At 35.0% G+C, this 12527-nt stretch overlaps 1 protein-coding gene across 34 annotated transcripts in view; it reads right to left on the bottom strand.

The window, feature by feature from the left end:
• RIMS1 (regulating synaptic membrane exocytosis 1) overlaps nucleotides 1-12527 on the bottom strand; it is a 356593-nt gene that overhangs the window by 124702 nt on the left and 219364 nt on the right. For 14 of the 34 annotated variants that reach the window (XM_076333069.1, XM_076333034.1, XM_076333035.1 and 11 more), the window contains 3 exons: nucleotides 8826-8982; nucleotides 6704-6829; nucleotides 2578-2640 (listed from right to left, as the gene is read on the bottom strand). In XM_076333069.1, the coding sequence (XP_076189184.1) occupies nucleotides 2578-2640; nucleotides 6704-6829; nucleotides 8826-8982 (346 nt within the window). The remainder of the gene's footprint in view (nucleotides 1-2577; nucleotides 2641-6703; nucleotides 6830-8825; nucleotides 8983-12527) is intronic. The other 20 variants (XM_076333038.1, XM_076333049.1, XM_076333051.1 and 17 more) reach the window with 3 other exon arrangements.

The raw sequence follows: 12527 nt of genomic DNA, 5'->3' as shown, positions 1-12527 counted from the left end.
GCAGCTTCAAGAACAGTCTGTCCCAATAGGACGTTTTGATTCCTATTAAGGCTTGGACCTTGCAGATCACCATTACAAACCCGGCTGTGTCACAGACAGGTGAAACAACTCTCTGCCTGGAAACCCTAGTGTCTGTAAAACCCTGAGGTATTTAACAGAGGAGCTATGACCCTTCTTGTACAGGTTTAGCGGTCGTCACTGATCTCTAAATCTGATCTCTACCACAGGTCACTGTGACGTTGCAAAGTTGGAATAAAGGAATGGTTGTCCATCAGGTCAATCCTGGCATACTAGCAGATACTACCAATCAAAGTGGGTGTGACCTAAGACATGGACTGTGACCACCCACGGTCTATGGCATAGCTATACATGTCCTTCCACCATTCCTGCTATTAGTCAATAATTGCATACAGATGGACAGGGTAGACAGCTAGGACTAGTATTATTCTAAACTGGTGTATTAAACTAACCATATATCTTAACTTTGTCACTTGGACTATCTCATATTAATATTTCTTTCATTTAACATGAAACCCTTAACATTTCTTTCCCATTTTAAGCTGAAGCTGTCTCAACAATTAATTAAAACATTATTCAGCAAGCTGTCTAGAAAACAAGGATAAAGCCTCATAATGTTTCTAACATGAATAAATGTCAGGCCACTACAACTGAGAAAGGACAAAAGATAGCAACCAATGCGCAGACCAAATTTTTGTTGAAAGGTTTTTTGAGATTATTCAGTCAAGGATGGATATTGACAATTTTCTGGGTATTATTCAAACTTGGTTTAGGCTGTCTAAGTCTCAGAGTTAAATTTAAAAAAAACAATGTATTGTCTTCTATTGCCCTTATATTCACCTTCAATACATCACTAAAAGTACCATTCTGTTTAAAGTAACAGTAATGGTATACTATAAAAGGGGTGAATTTGTTACTTTTCTTGATCATAAAAAAATAACAGCAATAATCAGAATAAGGAAAAAGGCAAGAAAGGGCTGTATCTCTGAATTCAGTGTAGCTCTTACCTAACTCTATTGCTGACCATGCATAATTTTTAGCTGGTTAACTGGCGAGACTGGTTAGTAGATTTGTAAAACTATTGGAAATCTATAGTGGCTGGGCAAAGTGCATCAAAAGTTCATAATACAACATTTACTTCATGAATTACATGAGAATTTAAGCATTGTCATTGAAGAATTCTAATGAAAATTATAATCTTTAAGAGGGAAAGGAAAAAGCATAGAGCTGGGTGCAAGAAGGGGAGTGAAGCTATAGAAGATGCAGCAGAAAGAGAGAGGCCGTAGGAAGGAGGCAGGAAAAATTGCCATTATATGACAATAAACTGACATAAAATAACAGGGAGTGAAATAAATGATTAACCTTTAAAACCTAAAATGTTGAGGAAAAAGCTTTTTTAGCTGAAGTATGAGAATGAAACTCTTTCTACTGATAATGAGAACTTAAATTTTCATTTAACAGCTTCACTGATGCACAGATTTTTTTGAAAGTTTTCCTATTTATTATTTTACCTTTATACTATTGTGCCTTGCAACAGAACCCTATCACAGCATCTTTGATGCTGTTTCAAATTCGATGAAGAGAATTAAAGAAACCCAAGGCATATTAAAAAAACCTACTCTGTAGGGGAAAATCCTACACCAAGTAAATGAATACGTGTATTAGACAACATGGTTTTAAAAGTTTAAAAGTAAAACTCTTAGCAACACCCAGATCCCGAACAGAAAAATGGTGAACTAGAAGTTGTTGAATGGTTAACTACTTCAACTTCAAACTATGTTTTTACTGATTCTAACTGGAAGGTTTTCTACATAATCTGACATGTATTTTTAACAAGGTTAACAGACGTGGTGAAAACAAAAGGGGAGTTAGACTTGTTAGATAAAGATATTTCAGTCCTGTTTAGTTTTACAACATTGGGAAGAGTTGAGACAGGGAGCTCCAAGCTTTGGAACGAGAGATTAATGAAGACTGAAGATGAGCCCAAACTACAAAGTTTACGCCTGGATCTAATTTATAGCACAATTTGTAGATGAAAAAACAAGTAATACGAGACCCCTCAAATCTGGGGTTCCCAGTGAGCCCTCATTAATCACTGTTCCTTCCTCTACAAATGACCAAAATCAGCATGAGATTAGGTGTCACAACAAGTAAAGATTCTTGGCTTATGCATGCTTGTAATATAAACATAAAAATGCAAATAAAAGAAAACATAAAAACAACTAAAAAGGAGCGTTTGAAATTATAACAACACTGTCATGCATTGGGAGATCAGGACTTCTGTGACTAGACAGAAAATCTACCACAAAATACAACTGAAAAATCAGAATTTCTTCAACTGCTTTAATCCTTACTACTGAAGTTCACAAACATATATACACATCTAGATCTGAATTAAAACAAGATTAGGACAAAAAAGAACAACTGACACCTGGATCACAACGTACTAGGAAGTTTTTTTACTTACTGGGACTAAATACCGCTATGGAAAAAAGTCGGGCACACAAAGTATAGACAACTAACCAGATGTGTTCATGATTACCGAATTCCTGTATTTACCTGATGGTATGTAGGCACTCTGCACTTCTTCCTCGTTTTGCTCTGGGCAGCATAAGAAGCTCACTGCACAGACAGGATGGGTGGTGAGTGAAACAGATATAATTATGAAGCATTAGATGACATGGATTATGTCAATGATATGCAAATGAAAACATAAAAAGAAACAAGAAGCTTCCACCCAGATAGATAGTCTGATAATGTTCAAACCCAGACTGCACTTCTTAGAGAATATGAGCCAAAAAATGCCTGTGGTAACTACATTTTCAACAAATTCCTTTTAGCGTGGCACCTAATTTTGTGAGATTTCTCCTTTTAAAATTCAGAAGTACTGTTTCAGAGCTCTTAACGACAAAAGGAATCCATAAAACAGCTACATTTCTCTAATAACCTCCTTTCTCATGAACTAATTAATGAAGATTGTTGTTTGGGTTTTTTTTCTTCCTAAGCCACAAAACCATACATGAAAAAGCAGGAAGGGTTTGCTACTAATTTACTGCAAATCGGTTTATGGGAAGAGTAACCAGCCACCCTCTCAGGAAAAACAAAAATATATGTTCACTGGAAATATTACGTTTGGACAAATATAAATTCTGACTCGTAGCTCTTGACAGTACTTTGTAATGCAATCCTAAAGAAACAAAAAAATTGCTAACCAGTCATTAGACTTTTTGTTTCTTATTGTTTCCAATTGAGAAAATGAGCCATCTATTCTATTTTTCATTTACTGTAACCAAACACATGCTACAGCTGGCAAGATGGTAAAATTAATACATATTTATGCCTATGGTAAATATGACTATGATATGAAATAGCCCTTGAATTAATCTTGTAGTTTTACGCACTTCAACACAATTAGAAAGGACAAGCTCCAAACCTCCTAATTATTGTAAATATGAAATTAAAGCTAAACTTCATGGAAACATGCTATTTTAAAAGAAGCAGGGAATCATATGAAGTACTATGGCGACAAAGAGAGAAAAGATTACAAAAAGATAAAGCAGCAGTTGTTCAATGTGTTTTGTGCTTCATGCCATTATAAAATGACCCATTTAATTGATGCAGTATAGGTAATATTTATCTAAAATTCTAAACTGGGCAGCTTGAAATAATGGCTTGTGAGTCACGTGTGAGATTTAACTTTGCATCTGGAACCACTAGTCTGATTTTGATGCAACAAAATGTATTAAAGGTGAACTGAATTGGTTTTTTTTTTTTTTTAAGCAAAATTTCCCTTCATAAGCTCAGAGGACTGACAGAATTTATATGCAGGTTTCCAAATTACAAATAAATATGCATTTTAGGAAAAAAGTTACCATTTTCTTAAGTGTTGGGAAGTAGATGCAAAGTCCACATTAAATCATAGGGTACTTTCTTAATATTTACTCTACCTTTGCTAAGCCAAAGAGTATCTATTGTAATTGGCCCACAGCAAACAGTAATATAAAATTCATCCAGAAAAGGGATATAAAATAGCATATCCACCATGAAATCTTCATGTTTAAGTTAAAAAAACAAAGCAAAAGAATCCATCAGAGTAGATTACCAATAATATAAGAAGATACTCACAGTTCTATAATAAATTAAGACTGGTTTGTAGACATTTAAAATAAAGATGATTATTCTAAAACAAGTGTTTTCTAATGTGGGTATTTTAGTACTCACATTAACAGGTTTTATTTAGGAATAAAAGAAACATTCAAAAAAAAGGTAAGGGCCACGTCCTTGAAAATTGGATGATGAGCCTAAACTCAGAGCTAAGTATACTGCTTAGCTAGATTTCCTAATAAAAAGCTTTTCCTAACAGATTTATATATATACATACACATACAAGTGTTTGTATATATGTATATAAATATATATAAAAAAGGAAAAGTGGACAAATCAGTTCCACTGGAAATCTATCACACCAGATGCTTTAGTAAGAGACTATAATAACTATTTTTGCAAAGATCTATTCAGAATACTCAATATTAATCTGGGACCAACAACAGATCATTGAGAAAATGATCAAAAATAATCAGCAACTGCAATTTCTGCCATGTAATTATCGGGTAATTACTCACCTTTCAAACCAAGTTTATGTTAGGTATCTACATGAATGTACTTGTTTAGATGAAGGGTTCAGTAAATGAACAAAACATAATACTTATACCACTATTGATACTAATACATAATACTGAATCAAGATTTTTTTTAAATCCTTGGATGTGATAGAGATCTTCCCTATGATGCTGCTCTCATGTACTGAAAGACAGTGAAACCTGCAAGAGTTAAACAGTCTCCACAATGGAAAAAATCTGAGTGAAAGACGAAAAGGAAAACGGGAAAAAGGAGACCACTGCAGACAAGATTATTACTCAAGGAGAGTAAGTACATGGACTCATCTTTAAATCCTGCAAATAAGCCACATACATCCTTCATGTCTGATCTTTAAACTTCTGAAAAGCGTTTTCTGAACACTGAAAAGAACTGAAGAATGTGTCTTACTCCTCCCAACAAATCCAGCAGCCCGTTGCTGCTGTGGCTCTGGTCTGATGGCTCATCTCCAAGTAAGCCTCAATGCAAGCCCTGCTCTCCAAGCATAATCCATGCCTATATCATCATTTATATCATGGTTTAAGGCTTTACTGCAATAAAATTTTCTAGACAGTTAACCGTCTATATTTATTTCTACTGACAAAAGCTACTTTTTAATGTCTCTTCCTCTTCAGATCTGCTGAATAAGAAATCTATTCAATAAATATTTTCAGAAATCTTTTGAATATATCACTACTTATAATAAATAGTAACATGAAACATCTGCAACAAGTGGAAATTACTTGAATTAGCTTAACTATAAATCTGACTACTACATTTAAAAAGCATTTCAATTCACCTCTGAAAGGAAATTCAATACAACAATCCAACTTAGACAATTCTGTACATACTTCTTGCCTATAAGGTGGAATTTTAAAATGTTCCGAATAACTCATTAATTCCCATATGTATGATATCACATTAAAAAAGCAAACCAGGCAAGACCATATACAAAACTGAACTAGTTTAACTGCAAAAGCCATCTGTTATTCAATATTTATGTTGCTTCAAAACTGGACAGAGTTCCAGAGATTTTTATGGTTTATTCCTTACACGTTTTCACAACACTATGAAATGTATGTTTTGTATTGAATTTACTGGATCATTTGGAAAGGTTTTGTCATCCTTACTCATAAAAAATAGTAACTTACTGCAAAAAAAAAAAAATCCAAAGACACTACTAGAACAATTGATCATATGCGAATGATAAAAGTTTGCCATTATAATTTAGCCATATGAATGTTTTTCTAAGTAAACAAACGACCCACAAACGTTGATAATCTAGGTGACTGTCATCATTATGTTTCCCAAATACTGAACCGAAATACCTTTTTAAACTTTTTTCAGCTATAAACTAAACAGATATTCTCATTTTCTTCCATTTTATTAGATGATATTCCTAGATAGCTGAAAAAAATGCCTACTAGGAGAGACCAAGCATACTCTGAGGAGTGTAGCCACTGCATGTATTCCAGGGAGAGATGGGTACGTGTCACGCATCTAAGATTGGAGATTTTTGCTAATTACAAGCACCGCAACTATCCTTGCTATGCCTGGGTGCTGTACCAAGTTCACCAGAATGTTACATAAGATGCTGTGAGACTGCATATATAGATGTCCAAAATCTATAAGCACAGGAATGCAAACCATAGCATAAGCAACTCCCAACTAGTAGGAAGGCATGCCTGGTATTTTGCTGGCTACCAAAACAGAAAAATTCTGAGTTACAAGAATAGCTAAAGCATACGTGTAGATTTATGGTTTTCTCGCAAAAATCTCTGGGCTTCATTCATAAAACAAACAGCAGAATACTCTAGGACAAACACAAAAGAACCACTAGTCTAGATACCTGCTATTACTGTCAACCCAGAGCACAGTTTTACCAAAAAAGAGGCATAAATAATTTAACCATGACACTAGATTTGTCAGTTAGGATGATTTCTCTCCCTTCCCCATTACTGTCAGTCATGTTTCTACTGAATACTTGAAAATTAGGCAAACCAACAAAGACATTTCTAAACTTGTTTCCAAGTTCAGGCTGACGATGTACCTTTCTTGATCAGACAAATACTGACTATCCATGTCTCTGGATCTGTAATCAGCTGGAGTTCTGGAGGCATCATGGTGTCTAGTTGGAGAACGTGATCTTCTCATTTGATGAATTTCATCTAAACTCCTGAAAGGCAGAAATATGTATGATAATCTTTTTTTCTCAAAAATAACACAGCTTAATGGATTACAGCACAAGTTGGTTGAGGGAAGTCTTTAATCATTAAATTGTTAATATATGACTTCTAAAAAAATATTGGTTCCTAAGATTAAAAAAAAACACCTCTAAGTATAGAAAACAGCCATTTCTACCATATTTAGAAGTACATGCCTGTTTCTGTGTACACTGATGGATCCAGTAATGGCATTTTCAAAGCCTGTACTTAAAGAATAACTGAGATAACACAAGAACTGATTATACCTCACATGAAATTAAGTTTTATGCATTTGTAGATTCATAGCCAGATTTCTAAAGGCCTGATTTGGGGTTGTCAACTTTTTGCAGGTATCTCCAAGTACTCTTTAAAAAATTCTGGGATAAGATATGGGAACTTGCAGCAGATTTTATCAATCTCAGACTAAGTGTTATACAAAAGGGGTATGACTTTGTATAAATGCAGGTAGGCTTTGACCTCCATAACAGTAATTTAAAGCTCTCTTCACATGGAAAAGAACAAGAAAAGAAACTACTACTTGAAGGGCAGATTCTTCCTTTAGTTTAATAACTGCCATTGGAACTAGAAGCATTAGTTTTTCAAAGTATAAAATGAAAGGATGGGTGGAATTGACTGAAATATTTCATTTGTGCATTGTGCTTGTAGATAGAAAGATACAACAAGAGCAGATATAATTGTTTGCAAAAGCAGAATGAAGAGCATTCATGCTCTCTACTATAAGAAAAATGTCAGTGCCACAGTCTGTTTTATGTACACCCATACTCTTCTATCAGTTAAGGATGCATGACTGAGAAATGCAACAGCAAGCGATTTCATGGGTAGTAAAATAGCTTCATCTGTAAGAACTGATGTAACAGAGGGGGATGCATGCAGAGACTTAAGAAGCACACAAAATCTCAATGCACAAGAACAGTATATATGGCATGGAGGATGAAAAGGCAGAAGCAAGATCACCAGGATTCTCAACTGGGAGGAGAAGCTGGTTTTCCAGAATATAGCATCACTTTGAAACATCACAGATTTCTGGTATTAAATGACCAGTGATGGAACTCCAAAAAAACAGACACAGAAACAATGGATAAGGACAGTACTGTAGCACAGAATTTGGTACACAAAATTCAGCTAAGAAGGGTAGATTTTCAGTAAACTACCACAGCTAGTGGGCAATGATGTTGCTAGTGCAACACTTCCAGCTCTTGCAGTAATTCAAGAACAAAGCTTCCTAGAAATTGCAGGAAAGAAAAACTGGTAAAAACTGGGTGACTTTTAGGGTTCCATGAGAAGCTGCAAGAAAAGCTTATTGCCCTGCACAATAAAACAAGCAAAATCAAGTGGGTCAAGTTTTGTGCTTAAACAGTCTGTACGCCACTATTCAAAAAAAGCATAAAGCATACAAATGTAAAGCTCAAAAAAGATTCTCCTATTAATAGGTTGTCTCTTAAAAGCAGTAAATGCAAAAAATAGAGGTTTATAAATCACTGTCTGATTCTGTAAAGTGTTTTTACTTCTTCCATTAAAAATGTCACATTATAAATACAATTGGTAATTTCAGCTTGCTGTTAATTCAAAATTAACTCAATTCATAGTTATTATACAATTTGTACATGCCACTGTTTATTATCCTACAAATATACTTAAGTGGCTTCATACAAGATTCAGCCACTGACTGAAAAAACATTTCCAAGCCTACATATTAGTTATGGTACACAGATGATGAACCACAGAAACTATCAGTAAGAAGAGGTAAGTCTTGCAAAGTTATGATTCATCTCATGAGTGCTCTTGAATGATTAATAAAAGCATGTATCAAGTTCAAATACTACACTATTAAATTAAGATACAAAACGTTTTAAAATTGTGAAAAATTGCTGAACAAGAGAAAAGTTAATAGTGACAGATTATACAAACTTGAAACCACCCAGCATTTCACTGACTTGTGGTGCCTACCTCTGTAATGGCACATTTGGTAAACGTGAACGGGTCCTGCCCTGATCGTCGCCACGGTGAGGAGATACAGATCGTGAACGATGATGTGTTGTTCTTTGCTGTTCTGGCACAGTTAGCGTTGTAGATTTACTTTCTCTAGTACTAGATCTATAACCTACTGGCAAGAGGGCAAAAAACGGAAATTAGAGAATAAAAGTCTGGGTTTGGAAAGAATTCAGATGGTTAGTCCTTCCAGGAACACGCATCTAAATGCTTACACAACTTTCAAGTTGTCATTCAGCTGTTGTACATCACGACGTATCATGCAGCCAGGATAAATTACAAGCATTACCATTAAATGTCTACATGTACAGAGACAGAGAAACTGATATGAGTTTCATACTGGACAATGTGGAGGAGAGGACTGAAATATTTTTCTGACTTGCGGAAGAGTACCCAGAGTAACTTGTATTTCAAAATTGTCATACAGTAGCAAATACTTGAAAGGAATCCAAGCAATATAGGTTTACCTCATCTAACAAATGGAGAAGGCACGCTTGTGTACAGCAGCACAGACTCATCCAGGACTGCTCACATATAAAGCATCCTTCTGACTTTTATTTCAGTTAAATACAAAGATATTCTCTACCAAACTTGGCCAAAGCCACCTACTTTCAAAAATTACGAGCATTTAGAGTATATTGTATAGAATATTGGGTGTTGCATACTCTGCACAACATTTTTTCCAAATACTATACTGCAAAGTTTCTCGTAGCTCATCATAGGATTTAAAAAAAATCAGCAGAATGTTAGTACATTTTAAAGTGTTGATATTCCTGTGCCTTTTTCCACGTAGCACACTGTTTGCCTTGATACACACTTTGAATGCCATCCTAAAACAGACAATGAAGCTCAATAAGATGAACAGATTTCAAAAGGTGCCTGTTATCTTTCCAAAAGAGCCTAAGAAGATTTGCTCAGACTTCAGTTGCTCACTTCTAGACATTTAAATTAGATTACAAGATTATTTTAGTAACACAAAACTGAGAACAGGTACCTACTAGATTATGGATTTATCATCCAAGGAACTCTAAGACTGTTTTCCCTGATTATACAGCTTATAATAACACAGCCTCCAGAACTGTGTCCACACCTTTTATATAGTACTGAGCAAACTAGCAAAAGTTATCCAAAGATAACAGATGAGCACCAAGGTGCTGTAGTATCCTGCAGTAGCTTCCAGCCTTACACCAGCAGCAACTTTAGTAAATAAAAAAAGATTGGCTTCAATAATTCCTTCTTGTCTTTAATATATTTACCACTACAAATATGATAGGGAAGGCAGGTGTGAAGGAGACAAGGTTAACAAAAAGATGATCAGACAGTTTTACTATGGACTTTCTGGTTACTGTCAGCTAGAAAACATACGCAGAAAAACCTTTCCCAGTTCTGCTATCATTTTGTCCAACTTTCATGTCTTATAATTCATAGTATAGCGGCTGGTGTGAGAACATGAAAAATAACTTTTTTCTTCCATTTGTTGAAGCAGAGAGGTGGGATGAGGTTAATAAATCAGGGAAATGGGAAGCAGTATGAGTACTGATAGATCTTAGAGGGTAGGATTGGGCCCAAAGAAAAGCACTTGTAATAAGGACTTATCATGTAGCTCAGAAACAAACATCAGTGACCATAATGTTGTGCGCATGTGTGCACTGTTCCCAAACACTGAGACATGTCAAATAAAAATAATTAATATAGTCTCAGATTTAAAATGTGACATTACTCAAGTTTGGGGAGGTTGGGGACTATCGTGAAAACCAGAGAAGGACATGGAGAAAAAACTTTTGGGAGAGCTCACTAGCAGCTACATAAACAGCAAATGCTTGCCACTTAATGGGCATTTTTAATAGCAAAGCTGTACTGAGTACTGACTGCAAAATAGACCCGTAAAAGTTGATGGCATGCATGAAAGTATCTACTGAGCTTTATCAACCTTTTAACAAAGGAGGACTCCAATGTTTTGCAGGTTTTGATGCACTGTGATGCTGGAGTACCTTATCTGCTGTAAAAGAGTTTCACAGTTGTGTACTAAAATTAGAAAGAAATAGGAGGATCTCCCTGATCTCATGACAAGGACTGGGTGCAAATTTTGAGGCAAAAAAGGGACTCCCTCAGACTTCAGTGGAGATTCCCTCATCTCATGTACTAAGGTTGCTGTAGAAAATGTCTGTTTTTTTGTCAGAGGAAGAAAAAAGACCACACATGACAAAAGCTAGATGTGTTCCCTTTCACAGGATAATTAAATCTAAGCTGTATGTGCTAAAAGATATCTCATTTTCCAAACAAGCTCGTTTTAGATAAAATCTTGTCATCTCTATCTGAAGGAACACTAGTTTACATTTATTCAACACTAAAATCAAAGAAATCCAAAACTTCTTTCCAAGCTTTAGGCAACTGTACTGAAATACATCTAATTTAAATATAAAAAAAATAAATATAAATTTCAGTTTAAAATATATTTCTAGACTACCTCTAGTCTGCCTAAAAAAATACACCTAGGATTACCCTGTACACTTAGAAATCTGGTATAGAAAAATGATTTTATCCTATATATTCTTTATTGCCAGCTATCCAGGGAACAATATCTGAAACTTGTGCATTGTATGTACACAAAGCTTACAGAACAGACAAAGCAATAACAATTCACATTTATCCTAAGTATTAGCTTACGCATTGTCAAGTTGGTCAAATTGCATCCATACTTCCATAGTGACCATGACAGTGACAGCAACAGTAACATTTCCTCATATCCTCAAATACAAAGGCTCTGTGCTCTCCAGAGTGAGCAGAGAAATTTTTTGCATGGACCAGCATGATAGCAGCAATCAAGCTCATGATAGTTTACGCAGAAGAAGTTTCTCAGTTGCTCATGGGAAACTGTCAGGTGTGACATGAAATGGAAGCTGGATGGATGATGAAAATGGTTCTAGCAAATATTTGATACCAGAACTTTTCTTTTTTTTAAAGACAATACAGACAACGACAAAGTGTTGTGTTGATGTCACCCTACTGCTACAGGAGGAAGGTAAGTACAATGTAACCATTTATACAGATTACATATGATAGAAAAATAAATTGTTCTGAAGGGTTACCCATAGCATAAGCAATACAGCTCATTAAAAATGTCCTTTGGGATATTGCCAACTGTATATCAGCTTTTTTTCTTTTTAATTAAGAAAGTTACTGAAATTTTGGTTAAAAAGATAGGCCTCAAAAGATGTTCAGTTTTTATTAAATCCTTTACTGATCCTTTACTGACCCTTCCTATACACTTAGCATTGGTAAGGCCACATCCAGAGTACTGGGTTCCTCAGTACAAGACAGACATGGAGTTATTGCTGGTGTGAGTCCAGCTCAGGATCACAAAGATAATTAAGAGACTGAAGCATCTCTCATATGAGGACAGGCTAAGAGATTTAAAATAATATTTTCTTCATGTAAATAGATGTGGGCATATGACAAAACCCTGTCAAAAATCAATTCTGTTAAAGCTGAGCTTCAAATTAAAGTTACTTTCAGCTGTTGATATAAACTCCTTTTATGAACAGTTCTATGAGCTGATTTTAAAAAAATTATATATATCACTGCAAGATACTAATAATAAATGAGGACAGTACAATTATATGAAAGATAAGACACATTTGTGATATAACAAGGGAAAAA

This window comes from Aptenodytes patagonicus, chromosome 3, assembly GCF_965638725.1.
Source record: "Aptenodytes patagonicus chromosome 3, bAptPat1.pri.cur, whole genome shotgun sequence".
Taxonomy (NCBI): Eukaryota; Metazoa; Chordata; class Aves; order Sphenisciformes; family Spheniscidae; genus Aptenodytes; species Aptenodytes patagonicus.
This window is presented reverse-complemented; position numbering and strand designations above follow the sequence as displayed.